The 20,190-nt window shown below is 45.1% G+C and overlaps 2 protein-coding genes and 1 pseudogene across 3 annotated transcripts; all 3 read left to right on the top strand.

Moving 5' to 3' along the window:
- Positions 1 to 5,043: 5,043 nt before the first annotated feature.
- LOC103718453 (receptor-like serine/threonine-protein kinase SD1-8) lies at positions 5,044 to 8,888 on the top strand (annotated as a pseudogene). Its single transcript, XR_016397918.1, has 4 exons — positions 5,044 to 6,065; positions 7,807 to 8,095; positions 8,168 to 8,334; positions 8,514 to 8,888. The product of XR_016397918.1 is annotated as a receptor-like serine/threonine-protein kinase SD1-8 (transcript).
- Positions 8,889 to 12,080: 3,192 nt separating this feature from the next.
- On the top strand, positions 12,081 to 12,977 carry LOC148700692 (uncharacterized). The gene has a single exon (XM_088707913.2). It carries the CDS (start codon positions 12,081 to 12,083, stop codon positions 12,975 to 12,977), a length of 897 nt encoding a protein of 298 aa, XP_088564039.2.
- Positions 12,978 to 15,007: 2,030 nt separating this feature from the next.
- LOC148700691 (uncharacterized) lies at positions 15,008 to 15,673 on the top strand. Its single transcript, XM_088707912.1, has one exon. It carries the CDS (start codon positions 15,008 to 15,010, stop codon positions 15,671 to 15,673), a length of 666 nt encoding a protein of 221 aa, XP_088564038.1.
- The last annotated feature ends 4,517 nt before the right edge of the window (positions 15,674 to 20,190 follow it).

Genomic DNA, 20,190 nt, shown 5'->3' with positions numbered 1-20,190 from the left:
ATTGGATGGAAGATTTTAAGACCAGTCAACCGGGACTTTTTGTTATAGCGTGGTCTTTTGGAGGGTGGGGAATTAATTACCCCAAAGGGGAAACTAATGTCCGGTCCATTCTTTGACCGGACTGTAATGTTTAATCCATGTTGACTGATTGTTTAACAATCAGTCCAGCCATATTTCAATACTTTATTATGAGACGAAAATACCCCCTAAGAATATTGAAATGCCCCTGTCCCTTTTGATATCCCATTCCCAGAAGAAGAAGAAGAAGAAAAAGGGGCAGCCGCCACCGACCACGGCCCGTCCCCGCCCGAGCTCCCTCCCGCGGCCGCCACCGGCCCCATCTCGCTCCCTCCCGAGCCCTGTCCTGCGGCCCCGCCCCGTCCCGTGCCCCTTCCCCACCTAATCTCCCGTTCTCAGAAGCAAAAGGAAAAGAAAAAGGCCTGGCCGTCGCCGGCCCCTGCTCGCCACCTCCCAAGCCCCCTACCGCGGCCTCGCCCCCTACCGCGGCCTCGCCCCCTTCCGCGGCCGTCGCCGGCCCCTGCTCGTCCCCTCCCAAGCTCCCTTCCGCGGCCTCGCCCCCTCCCGCGGCCGAGCCCCCTCCCACGGCCCGCCCCCGCCCGAGCTCCCTCCCGCGGCTGCCGCCAGCCCCTGCTCGCCGCCTCTCGAGCCCCCTCCCACAACCGCGCCGCCATGAATGCCCCCACCCCCGACCCCGCCCCTTCACGAGCCCCCTCCTGCGGCCACGGCCCACCCTCCTCCTGCATCTGTCGCGGCCCGGCCTCTTTCTGGAGCCACCGGCCTCGCGGGAGGAGAGGTGTTCTCCGCCGCCGCCGACGGCGGCCCCGCCCCATCCCGCGGCCCCCTCCAATGGCCCGGCCCCCCTCCGGTGCCGCCGGCTCGCGGGAGAAGAAGAAAGAAGAAGAAGAAGAGAAGAAAAAGAAAAAAAAAGAAAGAAAAAGAGAAAAAGAAAAATAAATAAATAAATAAATGCATAAATACATAAATAAATATAAATAAACAAACAAATAAATAAATAAATAATATATTCTAATAGAATAAAATAATTATAAATAAAAAAGGAAAGGAAAGAAGAAGAAGAAAAAGAAGAAAAGGAAAAAAAAGAAAAGAAAGAAAAGAAAAAGGAAGAAAAGGAAAGAAAAAGAAGAAAAAGGAAAGAAAAGGAAAGAAAAGAAAAAAAGAAGAAGAAAAAGGAAACATAATTTTCTGTTCTGTGCACACACTTAATTAACCCCGAAACATAATTTTCTATTCTGTGCACACAATTTACCATTTTCTGCACACAGTTAAGTTAAGCAATCTGATTTTTGTAGAATGTTTCGAATCAATTACAATGATATGGTAGATACTTAATATAGGTTGTTCTTGTGAGCCAAGTCTTACCTTAGCATGGCACATAGTCGATTAAACTTGAAGCACACTTAACTAACGATGATACATACCTAATTAACCTCGAAATATAGTCTTCTATTCTGTGCACACAGTTTACTATTTTCTGCACATAGGTATAGTTTCTCTGCACACAGTTAAGTTAACAATGCTATATTACTTGTATACCAAGCTTACTAACCTAACTGTCACTCACTCATTATTTTTTTTCTTTTTTTTTTCTTTTTTTGTCTTCTTTTCTTTCCTTCTCTTCTTTTTCTTTTCTTTTTATTCTTTTTTTTTCCTTTTCTTCCTTTTTTTTCTTTTCTTTTCTTGATATTGATAGATACAATGGAAGAAAAGACAAAAAAAAAGAAGAAAAAGAAAAGAAAAAGAAGAAAAAAGAAAGAAAAAGAAGAGAAGGAAAGAAAAAAAAAAAGAAGAAAAAGGAAAGAAATAGAAGAGAAGGAAAGAAAAGAAGAAAAAGGAAAGAAAAAGAAGAAAAGAAAAGAAAAAGGAAGAAAAGGAAAGAAAAAGAAGGAAGGAAAGAAAAAGAAGAGAAGGAAAGAAAAAGAAAAAAAGGAAAGGAAAAAAAAGACAATTAAGTATTCTCTGTGCACAATTAAGTCTTTCCTGCACACAGACTTAATTGTATCCAGAGAATATTTAACTGCGTACAGATAGCACTTAACTGTGTGCATCACATAGTTAAGTATTCTCTGTACAGAATTAAATCTTCTCTGCACACAGTTAAGTGTTCTCTGTATCACACAGTTAAGTGTGTACAGAGAATATTTAACTGTGTGCATCACACAGTTAGGTGTTCTCTATACACAATTAAATTTTCTCTGCACACACTTAAATCTTCTCTGCATACAGTTAAGTATTCTCTGCATCACACAATTAAGTGTATGCATAGAAGACTTAATTGTATACAGATAACATTTAACTGTGTGCATCACACAGTTAGGTGTTCTCTATACACAATTAAATCTTCTATGCACATATTTAAATTTTCTCTGTACACAGTGAAGTATTCTGTACATCGCACATTTAAGTTAAATATTTTCGGTACACAATTAAGTCTTCTCTGCACACACACTTAAATCTTCTCTGCACACAGTAACTGTTCTATGCATCACACATTTAAGTATTCTTTTTCTTTCTTTTTTTTCTTCTATGCATCACATATTTAAGTATTCTTTTTCTTTCTTTTTTTTCTTCTTTTATTGTTTTCTTTTTTTTCTTTTTTTTCCTTTTCTTCTTTTCCTTTCCTTTTTTTTCTTTTTCTTTCCTTCTCTTCTTTTTCTTTCCTTTTTCTTTCCTTTTTCTTCTTCTTTTTTCTTTTCTTTTTTTCCTTTTCTTATATATTTATTTATCTATTTATTCGTTCATCACATTTATATATATGTATTTATTTATTTATGAATTTATTTATTTATTTATTTTTCTTTTTTATTTTCTTCTTTTTCTTCTTTTTTTCTTTTTCTTCTTTTTTCTTTCTTTTCTTCTATTTTTCCCTCCCGTGAGGCCGGTGGCGCCAGAAGGGGGCCGGGCCGTGGCGGCCGCGGGAGGGGGTCCAGCCACAGCAGCTTTATTTATTTATAATTATTTTATGTCATTAAAATATATTTGTTTATTTATTTATTTATTTATTCATTCATTCATATATATATATATTGATGCATTTATTTATTTATTTATTTTTCTTTTCTTTCTTTTTTTTCTTTTTTTTCTTCTTTTCTTCTTTTTTTTCTTTTCTTTTCTTCTTTTTCTTTCTTTTTCTTCTTTTTTTTTCTTTTTTTTCTTCTCTTCTTCCCTTCTTCTTCTTTCTTCTTTCTTCTCCTTCCACGAGCTGGCGGCGCCGGAAGGGGGCCGGGCCGCGGCGGCTGCAGGAGGGGGCCATGGGAGGCGGCCCGAGAGGGGGCGGGGCCTCCGGCGGCGGCAGCCGCGGCCGGCCAGCGGAAAGCACCTCTCCTCCCGCGAGGCTAGCGGCTCCGAAAAGGGGCCGGTCCGTGGCGAACATGGGAGGAGGGCGGGTTGCGGCCGGCGACGGTTGTAGGAGGGGGCTCGTGCGGGGGCAGGGGCGGGGGCAATCTTGGCGGCGCGGCTGCGGGAGAAGGCTTGGGAGGGGGCTCGGGAGCGGGCGAGCCGGGGCCGGTGGTGGCCGCAGGAGGGAGCTCGGTCGGGGGCAGGGCTGCGGGAGGGGGCTCGGGAGGAGGCGAGCCAGGGCCGGCGGCGGCCGCAGGAGGGAGCTCGGGCGGGGGCGGGCCGTGGTCGGCGGTGGCGTCCTTTTCTTCTTCTCCTTTTGGGAATGGGAGATGAGGAGGGCAGGGGCATTTTCAGCCTTTTCAAAAAAAATAAAAGGGGCTCAAGGACCGGGAATTAAACTTGGTAAAGATATTGGATGGAAGATTTTAAGACCAGTCAACCGAAACTTTTTGTTATAGCGTGGTCTTTTGGAGGGTGGGGAATTAATTACCCCAAAAAAATACTGTTACACGATGTTAAATATATCTCTGCATGCAAATTTCCATTGGTTGGCCAACATTTTGACTCAGCTCACGATTACAAATTACTTCAAAGGAATCGTTGTGAATTATTAAAAAGTTTGAGATCTGGAAGCACGAGCAGCCTATTAAATAACCAGTCGTCGTTCACCGGAAGATATCTCAACCATTGGTAGACACCGGTAATTTACTGGTACCAAAGAAACAAGAAGATACGAAATCAAAAAAAGAAGTTGGGAGGTTGCATTCTCCGTGGCATAAGGAAATCCTGATGCAAGGGGGAACGAAAATGAGAAGTTACACTGCTTTCATGAAAATAACCTATTGAATTTATAAATAGCCATCACTCTAATTCCAACCCTATCTTCCAAACCATCCAGCTTATTGGCTACTCCAATTGCCGTGAACAAAAGACCAAAGGTGGTGGCCCTTTCCAATGTGCAACGACGACCATAATTTATGCACCATCTGTTCCTTTATCTATTTTTATTAGAGAGATTCTCCAAAATTTTGGCATTAAAGAAACCTAAAGCAGAGAAGATTGATTCGTTTACTTTTTCCGCGTTTCGGATGCCTTCAGCTAATTGTCTCGTAACCACATTATTCGTCGCCCCACTTGTTTGACAAATTGCAATAAAATTTAGTCGGCTAAGCTATTTTTTCTTTAAAATATAAAAGCATTTCTTGTCATTGATATTTCCATGGAATTAATGGTTTCACGCTCACAGGCCATCGACGTCATAGACACGGGAATTTTGAATAGGTCCAACCAGATGACGCGGCCCAATGGTCACCTTATCCTCTAATTTATCCAACAAATCAACTCTCAAGGTTAGAAGTACTGCAAGCCTTATAACTTCAGAAGAATCAAACGGCGTATTGAGTCGGCAACCTTTTCTTCGAAATGGACATGTTTGGAAAGATGTGCAGGCGTCCTGCAGCCCTACTCTTTCTCTTCTTGATCCTTTCTTCTCTCTTCTCTCTCTCCATTGGAGGCAACATCCTGACTCCAACCAAGCCCCTCCGCGGCGGCCAAATCCTAATCTCAGCTGCGGAGAGATTCGCCTTAGGCTTCTTCAGCTCTGTCAACACTAACAATCATTATGTCGGCATATGGTATAAGGTCTCACCTTGTACAGTTGTACCATCATGTGGGTTGCCAATCGCCAGCACCCGATCTCCGAGCACAACGGTAGCCTGTCAATCACCGCTAATGGAACTCTCATCATCACCGACCAGAACTCTAAAACCATCTGGTCCTTGGGGTTGTCCGGCCTCACCAGTCCAGTCGTGCAACTCTTAGACGACGGTAATTTCATCGTTAAAGAGGCTAAGGGCGATGATAATATTGTACCAGGGAGCCTTGCATGGCAGAGCTTCGACTACCCGGCTGACACTCAGCTCCCTGGAATGAAGCTTGGGTGGAACCTAATGAGTGGTCTCAGCCGTAACCTCACATCATGGGCCAGTCCTAGCAACCTAGCGCCAGGCTCCTACACCATGGTTCTGGATCTCCGTGGCGACCCCCAGTTAATTTTGTTGCAAGACTCAAAGCAACTGTTGCGCTCCGGGCCATGGAACGGGCAAAGCTTCAGTGGCATCCCGGATATTATGCGTTATAAGGTCTTCATATTGGACTTTGTCATCAAGAACGACGAGGTCTTCTTCATGTACAACACCACGAGCACGTCCATCATCGCGAGGTTTATCGTGAACTACACCGGCCAGGTCCAACACCTTGTCTGGCTTGATGACAGCCAAATGTGGAGCATCTACATGTCTGAGCCAAAGGACCTATGCGACTATGTGTCACAATGCAGGGCTTACGGGGTTTGTAATCCAGATGACTCACCGGTATGTAGTTGTTTGCAGGGATTTAAGCCTAGGTCGCCGAGAAATTAGGATCTTAGAGAAGCGAAAGACGGGTGTATGAGGATGATGTTGCTAGACTGCCGAAACGGGACTGATGGGTTTGTGACAATAAAGAAGGCAAAGCTGCCGGACACATCGAGGTCAACGGTGGAGTGGAGCATGGGACTGGATGAGTGTAGGGCGACGTGCTTGAGGAATTGTTCATGCACGGCCTATGCTAGTGCTAATATCAATGGGACCGGATGCATAATTTGGACGACGGAGCTCACTGATATTAGGCTATTTACCTTTGGTGGATAGGATCTCTACGTCCGACTAGCAATGGCCGATCTAGGTATGTACTGTTTCATTTACTAAGGTCGGCAACTACACCGGAGAAAGATTTATATCTTTGGATCAATGCAAGCTGGAAATCGGTAGTTGTCTGCATCCCGGTGCCGATGCCAGTTTGTACTTGGTTTTTTTTTCTCATGCATCGGCGTCTCCCTACATTCAGCCGTGAGTATGCCCAGAATAGTCATAGTACAAAACACGCTCTTCAAAATCCATCACGAGATGGCTCTAGAGTGATGTGCTGCAAAAGAGGCGATCCAGTCTGCCGCACTGTTCACCACCAGTTTGTACTGATTCAAAGGTGGACTTTATATGCTGCTATAAGGTGTATGATGTCCGATTTGTACTGTTTGGTGTCAGTCGGACTAGGCTTATGAGTCGGGTGTAGCAGACACATTACCTGTTGGTGGGGACATAGGAAATCGACGTGCGAAACCGATGGGACAGCTAATTGACCCTGTTTTCATTTTAATACGAGGGAAGACGACCACTGTCCTTAGTATTGGCTACTTTAATGAAATTTCAAAAATTTTGCTTGGCATTTAGTGCTCAAAATGGACCAGGTCACTCGGACGCCTCTTTACCGTAATTCGGTTTGAAATTTTTTTGAGATTTCGGATCAGGCTAATGCCCAAAAACTTTTAGAAAATTTCAGCCAGAGCCCCACTTGAGCATAGACTTAGACCCGACCCAAACCTAATTGGGCTGGCCCGAATTATCTATTTGGGCTAAAACTCAAGCTTGCCAACCCGATTCAAGCTTAATCTTTCAATCATTCATACCCTTGCTTTACTTTTTTTTATGAAATATTATAGCTTCACATTAGCAACCACCTGATAATTAGAAATATATTTATCAAAATAGCAATCAAATTGGTCAAAACACATAATTGGATAGACCGAACCATTGTCTATTGAGAACGACCTTATTTTGGAACAAAACTGGGCTGGGCCTAAGCCTAAATTTGGGCTCCGTTTCGGTCCTTGTCTAGAATTGAGCTGAGGTCAGGCCAAGGATCGGACACTAAAGCCCGGACTGAAAATAAATGGGCTTGATATTTAAGCCCAAACTCGATCTAATTCTTTCGGGCCGTGCCCATAGCCCGACTTGAAGATCGGCCCAAACCCATTTCCAGCCCTATTGGTAGTAGAGCACGAATCAAGAAATAGGATACGATCCACCTTTACATGTGTTGGAGATGGACCAGGTCTAGTTTTTGCCCATAAACAGTTAAATATGATCCATAATATTTACTTGCTCGGGTGACTTTTTTTAATTTCATAGTTTCACATGAAGTCTCACATAGTAGTAGGTTATAATTTTTTAAAATAATCACGTTTTCCATTTAAATCCTATTAAAAACTCTTTTGTTGCATTACAAGCAGTGCTCATTATACCCACGGAATAAATAATACTACATTAAAGTATTCATTGTGGGACTGAAGTGGGTCCAGGCCAGCCCGAGGATTGTCGGGCTGGGCCGACTTTGGCATGGGCTACCGGCTAACAAACGAGGAAATTTGGATTAGATTTGGAGTTAGAATTAGAGCTTGTAGACTTTTCGGGCAACACACACTGATCTGAAAGGAATCTTTAGCTAGGTTCGCTCAAAACACCAGACTCCTGGCTCAAATTGAAAGTTTTCAGTCTTGTCCCCATTTAAAAGTTTTGTTAAAAACCCAAACTCAAACCGACTAATGGATAACTTGGTCTAACCCATTTAAAGCTCGGGCTAAGTCAAGCAACCAATATTCATCCCAATTTATATGTGGAACTTCTTGAAGATCCAAAAAGGAAAAATGAAATTCTAAAAAACAAAAAGGAAAACAAAGGAATGTTCATCATGTACTTACACGACGGAGTTGATGTTACAGAACTAGGATCAGATCATTCACATTCACGCACCATAGTTGGGATTGTTGTTGGCTCTGTTGCGGGGATTCTACTGCTTTCTTCAGTGGGAATTTGCGTTTGGATGAAGAGAAGGAGAACAGGTAAATATAGTCCCCCTCACAATATGCACCCATGACATGAGTAGTGATTACTATTAATTGTAACTACTGCAGCAGCTTCCTTTGGTGCCATTCCCGTCGCTAGTCACTGTAACAACGAATACACGGACAGCAACGACTGGGAGCTTCCTCTATTTGATCTGGGGACAATCATTGCAGCGACCGACAACTTCTCAATCGAAAACAAGCTTGGAGAGGGTGGCTTCGGTCCCGTGTACAAGGTATTTTCATAGTTTACCAACTAAGCTTAGTAGAGTGTCACCATGTAGGTCTCAGTCGATGTAGGGTCCTACATTCAGCACTCTGAATACAATGTTGGATTCGGGGCTTTCGAACGGTTTGATACTGCCTCAGATTTAGTACTCTTTAAGTATAGCAATGCTTAATGTGGTGATTTCAGGGAAAGCTTTGGGAGCAGCAAGAAATAGCTGTGAAGAGGCTTTCAAAGACTTCGGCACAAGGCGCTGATGAATTCATGAATGAAGTGATGCTGATTGCTAAGCTTCAACACCGAAACCTAGTTCGGCTTCTAGGTTGCTGCACTCAAGGAGAGGAAAGGGTGCTGGTATATGAATACATGCCTAATAAAAGCTTGGACGCCTTCCTCTTTGCTTCGTCAATCTTCTGTTCGCTTCTATATCTTTGTTTCCTGCTCCTCATTAGATTAAGAAAATCACAGCATAATCGATACTTCCTAATGCTTAGTTCAAGAGTTCAACCAAATCTAATTCAGTCTCCTAAATATTTAGGAGATTCAAGAGTCTCCTAAATCTAATAATTTAGTCTCCTAAAAATACTTAGACTGAATGCTAATGAGTCCCCGGCAACGGCGCCAAAATTCTGTTCGTCCGTTCCTGTTTATCTAAAAATACGCTAAACAGATCGTTGTTAGAACCGACAAACAAAGTTTAATTTAATTTTACTCTTACCTTTTCTACTCGAAGAATAGCGGTTGTAAGAGGTCGATCCACAGGGAGACGATTGGAGTTGCATAAAAATTAGAACGTTCACTCGGATTTGAAATTGATTTTTGAATGATAAAAGGAAAACATTATTTTGAGGATGTTGATGGATTCTCTAGTCTACCGGAGAATATTTTTTAATTGAAATTAACTAAAAGACAGGTATTTAAATTCGAAAAGCATTTATATGTTTAACTAATCAAAGAAAAGCTTTGGCATAAATTAAAATGGATGAAAACAAGAAGATTGAAGTGAACACAATTTGCATAAAGGAAGATTTAATGTATTGCATAAAAAGAAAACATAAATTAACTTGAACCTAGAACAGGGATTGCATGAAAGAAAATTGCTAGATTTTATAAAAATAAAATCGATTACAAATAACAATGGAGATTAGAGGCTCCATACTCCTTCTCTTTTGCAAATAACAGAAAGTAAACAAAATAAGAAGCTTCTCTCTCCTGATGGAACCCCTAAAACAAATAAAATATTACTTTTTTTTTCTTCTTCTTCTTCTCGGAAAACAGGGCCTCCCCTTTTTTTTGCTCAACACCCAGCCCGCCCGAGCCGAGCTCCCTCCTCTCCCCCGTCTTCTTCCGATGGCCACCCTATTTATAGGCAAGTGAGGATGCTTGGGATTCCGGAAGGGGCGGACTCGGAGGCACGATCCATGGAGCTCGGGCGCGATGATGGGAGGAGCGGATCCGTGGGAGAGGGGCTGAGACCTTTGATTCGGATGAAGGTCTGGCTGCGGGATCTCGAGAAGACACCATTCACGGACGCGTGATGCTGGGATGGAGTTCCGGGATGGAAGAAGAAGGCAGGTGATCAACGGGGCTTCACGAGCAGCGGAGGAGCTGAGAGCGTGATCGACGGAGCTTGACGCTGATCGCGGGATCAATGGGTGCTAATCCGGAAGCGTGGTGCGGGAGGGCAGATCACGGACGGATGGGGCGGAGGGCGTCGGAGTGGGGTGCTGGGATCGCGAGATCCGTTGATTTGGGAAGGAGCTAGATGGTGAATGGCCGATCGTGGAGGTTGCTGAAAATCCCCTGCTAATCCGCTGCTGTGGCCGGAAGAAGAGGAGATGGGGAGGCTGAAACGGGCGGCTTGATCATAGCATGGGATCCCGGAGAAGGTGGGGAAGGAGCTGCAGACGGACGCCTGGGATGGATGCGGAAGAAGCGGTGGTTCCGGACGATGGCTGGATGCGGGATCACTTGGAGCTTCGTGGACGCCGGATTGGAAGCGAGATCACGACTCGAAATGGACATGGGAGGCTGAAGAGCACTGCGGGATACTCGGACGTAGGATCCGGGAAGCTCGAACGCGGCTGGAACGGGCGAAAGAAGTTACTGGGAGGAAGAAGAACAGTAATCAAAAAAAACATTTCCATAACACTGTTCATATGAACAGTGTTTTTACGTAACACTGTTCATATGAACAGTTTGATCTCAAACACTGTTCATACGAACAGTATTTTCCCGGAACACTGTTCATATGAACAGTGATTCCAGCAATGATTAGTAATTTCATGAATAAATAGTAATTTCAGTTATTGTTCATAGGATTGGAGGTTAAAAAGTTCTTTTTCTTTGTGATGAAGTGAGAGTGGGAATCTCTATTCCGGAAGAGTGCGGGTGCTTATCCGGAAAGGAGGGAACGTGAGGATCACTGGAAGATCGCACACGGGCTCGGATGTTTGGGTGCAAATGTGCTCGATCATATCATGGTAGGATTGAGCCTGCACAGTTTGAGGCCATGATGCATTAAAACTTTAATTTGTAATAACCTGTGCCGAGTCGACTCGTGCTTGGACCCGGGTCGGGCGCCGAGTTGGGCGAGAGTTCGGTCAGCCGGGCCAACAACGACCTGGGCCGGGATGTGGGCAGGCCCATTACCAGCAGTGGGCAGTGCTCGGGCAGGCCGGGCCCGAGCCCGTCGAAACGAGCGAGAAGCCCACCCAAGGCGGCGGGCCAAGCGATGGGAGGCCCGTCCAACCCCAAAGGAGGGACGGGGCCAGCTGCGGCGAAGGCTGGGCGGCCGGTGGCTAGCTTCCGGCGGAGGTGCAAAAGTTCCCCTCCGCCCCTTGCGACGGCACGCGGTCGACCTCCCCGGAGGGAGCAGGTGCATAGAGGTGGGAGTTTCGGTCCGCGACTGTCCGGGGAGGCGGAGCCGACTGGGAGGCGTTCGGCTACGGTACTGTTTGCGGCAGCGATCTCATCCGAGATGGAGGCGGCGGGGTCAAATGGTGCCGGCAAGGCTCCGATAGGGGAGAGCCATGGCGGAGCAGGTAGCGGCGACACACCTGGTGCGGGGGCAGAGGGCGCAGCCGGTTTGGGGGAAGACAACTCTAATATCAGTGCGTGCCATATGGCACGGGGGCACAGTGGTTCTGGCTGTGAGGTTGGAATGGGGAAAATGGCAGTGGGTGAATCATGTTTTCCCAAGCACCTGGACGGCCTCAATATAGAGTCAAGAGGGGGGATGACAGAAGGCCTTGCCGCAACAGTGGAAGCTAATGGAGACTTACCGTGCCATTTGGCACAACTCGATGATGGAAGGGCTCACCATCGAATAGTGTCTCAGTTGAAGGTTGCAGCTCAGGGAGCGAGATCTGCAGAGCTGGAGAGTGGAGGGGCTATTGAAGATGCGGTGTTCCATGATTGCAGCCCTGGGGTAGGGGGTTGTGAGGTGTCCTCAGGTGACCAATGAAGATCATCTTATGGAACTGCCGTGGCGCGGGAAAGCCTTCTTTTGCTCCGACTTTCCGTAGGATTGTGCAGCAGCATAGTCCGGATATATGTGTATTGTTTGAGACCCGGCTTTCGAGGAGGAGTCTACAGAAGGCTAGGAGAGCGGTTCCCCAGTCGTGGGGTTTTTATGTAGTGGAGTCCCAGGGATTGTCGGGTGGCATCATTGTCACTTGGGCGCAGGGCTCCTGTAGGTTGGATGTGTTCCATGTATGTAACCAGGAGGTGGTTATAGTGATTTCGGAAGGTAGCATGGTTTCATGGGTCCTTGCTGCAGTGTATGCTAGTACTGACTTCAGGGAGAGACGGATATTATGGGAGGAGGTGTCTCAGCTGATTAATCAGGGGTATCCTATGATGGTGGCTGGTGACTTCAACTGTATTGTTGACCCTCAGGAGAAGATGGGGGGGAGGCTTTTCTCATATGAGAGGAAGGTAAAGGAGTTCCAAGATTTTTTGACATTGAATGGTTTGATAGATCTGGGGTTCTCGGGCTCTAGGTTTACATGGTGTAACAATCAGCAGGGCCAGGCTAGAGTGTGGGAGAGAATTGATAGAGCTTGTGCGACCGCTGGGTGGGTTCAGTGCTTTCCGGATTATCGGGTGAGCCACTTACCCAGGATTGTATCAGATCACAGTCCGTTATTGGTGTGTACAGACACTTATATCCCAGTTCGGCCCCCATTTAAATTTGAGAAGATTTGGCTATGTTATCCGAGATCATGGGAGATGGTGAGGGAGGCATGGAGTGCACCAGTTAGAGGAGATGCTATGTATCGGGTGTCTCGTAGACTGGAGTTGACGAGGAGACGATTGAGGAGGTGGAACCGTGAGGAGGTGGGAGAGATTTTCAGGAGGATTGAGGAGGCGGAGGAGGCTATCGCTAGGTTACAGGCTCAGGAGGACCAGAGGGGGGGCCTAGCGGATGAGGAGATGGGGGAGCTCATATCACTATTGGCACTGCATGACGGCCTTCTTAGACAACAGGAGATATTCTGGAGACAGAAATCGAGGATGCAGTGGATTGTGGAGGGGGACAGAAACACTAGATTTTTCCACCAGGCGACAGTTATCAGGAGGCATCAGAACAGAATTAGAGTTATCCGGGATGAGGAGGGGCAGCTGTCGGAGGATCCGGTGATGATTTAGAGGGCTATGGAGAGCTTCTTCAGGGCTAGATGGACAGAGCAGCCCGTGGGTGGAGGTCGAGCGGATATACCCTTGCCGTTGGTTGGGGTGTCAGAGGACGAGACAGCAGTATTGATCAAACCGGTTTCGGAGGGGGAGATTAGAGAGGCAGTGAGGTCCCTTGCGGGGGACAAGGCTCCAGGGCCAGATGGCTTCCCACCTATATTTTTCCAGAGATATTGGATGATAGTAGGACGAGATGTGACGGCGACTATACAGCAGTTTTTTTGCACAGCAGTGATGGCAGCAGATTGGCAGAGGACTTTCATCACCTTGATTCCGAAGCGGCAGGACGCCACGGAGCCGAGTCATTTTCGTCCAATCAGCCTTTGTACGACCTTGTACAAGGCTACGGCGAAGATCCTTGCTGTTAGGTCGAGGGCTGTTCTTCCTAGGCTTATTAGTCCGGAGCAGGGGGCTTTTTTGGAGGGGCGGAGTATATCTGATAATGTGCTTATTGCCCAGGAGTTCATGTTTGATCTCGGTAGGGCTCCGGTGAGGAGGAGCTTGATGGGGATCAAGCTTGACATAGAGAGGGCCTATGATAGGGTGAGATGGGATTTCTTGCAGCAGTCCTTGCAGGTGTTCGGATTTCATGAGACTTGGATCAGATGGGTGATGGGCTGCGTGCGCGTCCCTTCCTTTGCTATTTTGGTGAACGGGACTCCGTCCTGTTTCTTTCAGTCTTCAGGAGGGTTGCGTCAGGGATGCCCCCTATCTCCCCTATTATTTATTATGTGCTCAGATGCACTGTCTAGAGCCTTACGACGGGCAGCGGTCAGTCAGGAGTTGGAGGGTTATAGGCCGACGGTGAGGGCTCCTCCGATATCCCACTTGCTTTTTGCTGATAATTGTTTGCTCCTGGCCAGGTCGTCGCGGCAGTCGGCCCGGGTTATCTGTCATATTATTCAGGATTACTGTGCAGCATCGGGACAGAGGGTCAATTTGACCAAGTCAGCTGTTATTTTCAGCCCGAAGACCAAGGTAGTGGTGAGGCGGTCTATACTGGAGGTCCTAGGGGCGGGAAAGCAGGAGGGTATGATGACATATTTGGGGGTCCCTCTGTCCAGCCAGCGGTTGCGGCGTAGGGACTGTACATCTTTGGAGCTCAGTATCAGACGCAGATTAGAGGGATGGCAGATGCATACACTTTCTATGATGGGTAAGATTATTCTGGTTCGATCAGTTCTTACCTCAGTTCCCATTTACCTACTCTCCAATACTCTCATTCCAGTTACAGTACTGAGGTCCTTTGAGCAGTTATTCAGGAACTTTATTTGGGGGAGGTGCAGGGGTAGAGGTGGAGTCCATTTATTGGCATGGGATGTGGTGTGCCAGTCGACTAGCTACGGAGGCTTGGGGGTGCAGTCCCTGGTAGCGATGCGGGAGGCCCTAGCGGCTAGACATGCAGTCAGATTAGTGCTCGAGCCCGAGAGTATGTGGTCCTCGCTGATGAGGGCCAAGTATGGCGCCTTGGCTCCCGGGGTGCGAGCTGGCCGCCACCATTCACCGATCTGGAGGGAGATATGTACTAGAGCAGTGGTGGTGCTTCCAGAGATCAGATGGGTCATAGGTGACGGTCGATCTATTGATGTGTTGGAGGATAGCTGGGTGACCGAGCTGCCGATCTGTTGCATGCCGACCATGGTGGATTCGACGAGATTAGCAGGTTGCAGAGTGAGCGAGCTGTTGACTTCAGAGGGGGGTCGATGGAGGGAGGAGATGATCCGGGAGGTTTTTGGGGAGCAGCTGGCGGAGTCGGTCCTGTCTCTTCGGGTCCTAGCGGGGGGGGCAACAGGCTAGTATGGGTCCCGACGGGACGGACGAGGGTTCGTGCTAGAGACCTCTATGCCTTGGTGTGTAGGGAGCCAGCTCGTCAGATTGAGGGTGGTTGGATATGGAGGTTGCGGATTCATCCGCGGGTGGCTTTATTCATCTGGAAGGTGGCCTGGGGTTGCCTTCCTACGAGAAGCTTGTTAATCCGGCGTGGCATGGCGGTTTCTCAGTACTGTGAGGAGTGTGCAGATATTGAGGAGACGACCGAGCATGTTCTTTTGCAGTGCTCCAGAGCCAGAGAGATATGGAGGAGGTCATCGGTCCTACTACCCGACTCGATAGTCTCTGTGCAGGATATGGTTCAGATGTTGAGAGTTTCCATGCAGAGTCTCCGATCTACTGAGGCAGGAATTTTGATGGCATACTTGTCCTACCACATCTGGTTGGACAGGAATGCCGGCCTATTCGAGGGGAGGAGGTCGTCCCCGAGGAGGGTGGTGGACAGAGCGACGCTATATGCGAGGGAGGTAGTTGCGGCTACCGTCGGATTTTCTTCTGGGATAGTCAGGGACATTTGGGGTACTTTCCACGCTGCTTCAGCGCCCCGGTTTGCCTTTGTTTCTTGGGTACCCCCACCCCTTGGCTATCTCAAAGTAAATGTCGACGGCAGTCGGTCACTGGATGGCGTGGCTGGAGGGGTTGGATTTGTGATCAGGGACCACCTTGGCAGGATGATAGCAGCAGGAGGGCGGCGCACGCCAGGACTCACAGTGGTCGGGGCAGAGCTGCGGGCTGCTTGGGAGGGCATATCCTACGCGTGGCAGGTACTTGGTGTGGAGCGGGTCTGCCTTGAGGGAGACTCATCTGTGGTTATCGACTAGCTACGAGGGACGGATCGATTTGGGGATGGTCACCCTCTCATTCGGGAGACTCGTAGGGTGGTGCGGGTGATGGGCGATGTCCAGATAGGACACGTGTTCAGGGAGGCGAACAAGGCTGCAGACTGGGTCGCCTCTTTTGTTGCCCGGCACTCCAGGGATTTTTGTTGGACGTGCAGACGTTCATCCTGATTTGCAACTTTTACTTTTCCGCGATTTAGCAGGTTGTACTCACGTTAGAGTTATATGAGATGAGTAGCCGCTGTTACCAAAAAAAAATAAAAAATAACCTGTGCCAAACAAAAATATAATATTAAACCAGCGAATTTATCATTATCAGTTAGCAATAACACTAATTTAGGTGATATGTAGATCGCACTTTTGCGCTCTCATCACACCCCCCAACTAGCTTATTGCTAGTCTCTAGCAATTAACGAGCACATGATAGAATGAGGGCACAAAAGATGTAGTCTAACTTATGACTTTTTATTGAAGCTAAGTACATAAAATTGAGATACGTACCCACTTTCATAGAGCATCACGATTGCACTTAGCACGTGCAACAAGCCTTTAAACCCCTAGGTTACCCTAATGGACGAGTGTTGTCTCGTGAGGGTTTGCAGTGAAGTTACCTACAAACTTCATCAGTCAGAAATTTCCAATTTTTAACTCAAAATTTGAACAAGTATTATTGTATGAAACCAGAATTGCAAGGACAATAGAGACTTGTTGCTATCATATTTAAGCAGACTCTAACTCAAGTTTCATTACACCCCATCTATCTGCTAACAAGTCAAGAATGTAGTGAGGTGCAAGATAGTATCATATAAATGAGTGGCTTTCACTTACTTCCAACATGATCACTCCAATTTTCAAGACTTTCTAGAGTTAAATGGTAATGAACACCCCAGATTTATTTATTTATTTATTTATTTATTTATTTAATCAGATTGAATGCTAAGAAGAATGACTTACCTAAAAATACTTAGACTCTTGAAAAGACAATGGCGCCAAAATACTTAGACCCTTTTTACAATTGCTCTTGTAGTTCTCAAGTTCTGGGAGTTGTTTGCAGTTGCTTTCTCTCATTTTCCTTGTCCCCTTCTTGTAACCTTGGGAGGTAGCTGTGGTCCCCTCAAGAATAGAGAAAATGAGGCAAGCCTCAACAACTCTATCTTCGAGCAAAACCAAGCAGTTCAGCCACGAGGCAAAGAAGCAAGTGTTTTTCATCTTCAGTTCTAATTTAGCAGAAACTAAATCTCCTAAACAAGAAGAGCTTTGATCCAGGAGCATCACCGAATTCGATGTGGATCAATTTGGCTACTATGAGTATTCAGAAAGATCATTAAATTTGATGTGAAATATTTTAGCCACCACGAGTATTTAGAACAATTACCAAACTCAACAACCATCGTACCTTAGACACCACCTCGCGTCAATCATAATATAGTCTAGATAATTAAGTATTCTTTTGAGCTAGAAGGTGGCAGACCATCTCACCTTTTTTTTTTGGTATAACGACGACTCACGCACAGTGAATGTGGATGCGGCTAGTAAAATTAGAAAAGAAAAAACTATATAAAAGTCATGGACAATCCTATTATCCATCTATACGAAGCCTATAGAGTGATGAGTCGCAAAGAAAGCAACCGAATCAGTAGCACCGTTTGCCTCCCTATAGACGTGTGTGGCCTGATGGAAGTCGCACTCTCCTAATAATCTACGAATCTCGCGATATTATGTTGGGTTGAATCTCGTGAACTTGCCCGATACATCAAATGCCACCGTGCACAGCAACATAAGTCTGGAAGAGTGCAAAGACTGGTGCCTGACGAACTGCTCCTGCAGTGCCTATGCCATCGGTGAATGGAGTGGATGTATCACGTGGACCGGAGATATGGTAGATATTAGAGTGTTCACTGAAGGGGGCGGGGGGGGGGGTTGCATTCTCCGTGGCATAAAGAAATCCTGATGCAAGGGGGAACGAAAATGAGGTGGTTGAGATTCCTTTCTCAATGGTTGGCACCAAAACATCAATCGGTCATACAATGGTGAATGCGATGGAACGCAACATAAGAAAGAGTCTGGATACGGTGCACTGAGAGGTTACGCTGCTTTCGTGAAAATAACCTATTGAATTTACAAATTAGCCATCACCCTAGTTCCAACCCTATGTTCCAAACCATTCAGCTTATTGGCTAGTCCAGTTGCCGTAAACAAAAGACCAAAGGTGGTGGCCCTTTCCAATGTGCAACGACAACCATAATTTATGCACTATGTGTTCCTTTATCTATTTTAATTAGAGAGATTCTCCAAAATTTTGAAAATGGATGATGGTTACATTTCAAAAGAGGGTTGAGAAAGACGGTAATGCCATGATATGATTCTAGCCTCCAGGTCCAAGGAAGTGGAGACGAGCCTAAAGATTATAATTGGTTTCATGGTATTAAAGAAAGCTAAAGTGGAGAAGATTGATTCGTTTACTTTTTCCACGGTTCGGATGCCTTCAGCTAATTGTCTCGTGGCCACATTATTCGCCGCTCCGCTTTCTTTTGGCAGATAAATTTTAATGAAATTTAGACGTCCAAGTGATCTTTTCTTTAAAATATAAAAGCATTTCTTGTCATTGATATTTCCATGGAATGGTTTCTTGCTTGGACTTCACAGGCCAGCGACGTCATAGATGCCAAGTTTCAATTATGCAGTCAAAATTGGACTCATGCAAGAGCGGTTCGTAACATTATTTTTTTTCTTTTTGGACAGAAATTTGTAATGTTTGAATTATCGGACAGCGCAAGCAAACAAGTTAATCAAAGCGTCCAACCGACAAAGGACAAAAGTCTCTTTCTTGCCCATCCATCCGCGATAGGTACCAGCCTACCAGGCTCTCATGTGAGGTAAACTAGACTTTTTTAATATAATTAATACCAACCTGTTTAATAAATATATTTAAAAATAATATATAGTCTAAATTTATCATTGAGTATTGAGTGAAATATGGATGGTTCAGATTATTTCATAAAGTTTCTAATTTGACTTCATACTAAATATAAAATGTATTAAAAATATTAGTCATAGGATATTCTTGATTCAGGATTTAGTTTCCGGATTTGATTTAGGGTTTAATTTTGAGTACAGTTTCAGACCGCATTTGGATTAAAAAAGTCATCAAAATCGAAATCAAATATATTTTTTAAATTTTTAAAATTATTATCAAAATTATTTTTATTTAATTTTAATTAAAACTATCGTGCAGGGATATTCCGAGATCCATCCTGCTGATGTTTCTACCTGTGCTCGTCCCACTCTATAGTGGTATTTGACTCTCACTAAGGCACATTAATCTCTCTGGCACGAAAGAAAGACGAAATTCTCTCTCTGCCATGGCCTCATCCTGTATCTTGAAGTTTTACTCTCCGGACCTTCCCGAAGAGCCGCTTGCCTTCCTAGAACGGCAAGTCAATATGACCGAGCAATGATCTAAAAATTAAAATAAAATAAAATAAATATATAAAAAATATAAATAATTTTATATATATATAATTTTATATATGTATATATATATAGAACAGTTTAGATTCGGAATTTTTAAATTATATGATTTTTAGTATTCAAATAATTTAAACATAATATCCCATGTCTAACACAGCTCGTGTCATCCACGAGGAATATTTTGAATAGAAGGATAAAGATTCCCTCGAGAGTAACCAAGTATTATATATATATATATATATATATATATAGAGAGAGAGAGAGAGAGAGAGAGAGAGAGAGAGAGAGGAGTATGCCAGTATTTGCATGGGAGAGTGAGCCATACATAGAGGTTCTAAGCACCCACAAAGGAATCGAGTCATTCTTTATTGGCTACTTCATTTTAGCTTGAGGGTTCCAAGAAAAAAAAAGAAACCCAGGTCGAGGCATGCTGAGGGGAGCATTAATTTTCTTCTTTACTATAGTAGACTCGTGCCGGGGTGAAAACAATAATGCAACAATCCTTGATATGTCCCAAACCAGAGTTATGGATCTAATTTTCGATAGCCACTATGTCAACTATCTTGAAGAATGGTTGTTTTTGCTCGTTCATAGAATACGATAAAGTACCAATAGTGCAATGCACAATATATTGCAATGGTGAAAAAAAGCCATCTATCTCCAAAATGAAAGATGTGAAAGGCATCCATGATAGTGCAGGACTCTATAGTGCAAATATCATACCACAGAGAATCCTAAGGCTTCATTCGACATAAAAAGTAGCAACCAAGTTGAATGAACAAGTATGGGGACTGACTTAGCATGGCACACACCTAGCACTGCTTAGCTCAATATCTCATACCCTCTTTTTTATATTTTTTTCCAAAAGTAGACGATGGAACACTGGCCTCTCCACTAGTGGGAGAAAACATGTACAAGCCATAACAAACCAGGCCCTAGATATGGCTGGAAACAATACATTACATTATTATATTTATATGATACGAGGAGAATATTGAGATGAACTTAAATATACGTCTCCACCTTTG

This window comes from Phoenix dactylifera, chromosome 11 (assembly GCF_051530095.1).
Source record: "Phoenix dactylifera cultivar Ajwa chromosome 11, Ajwa_hap1_PhDact_Kaust_v1.1, whole genome shotgun sequence".
In the NCBI taxonomy this organism is placed as follows: Eukaryota; Viridiplantae; Streptophyta; class Magnoliopsida; order Arecales; family Arecaceae; genus Phoenix; species Phoenix dactylifera.
The sequence above is the reverse complement of the archived record's forward strand: the minus strand, read 5'-3'. Positions and strand labels throughout refer to the sequence as shown.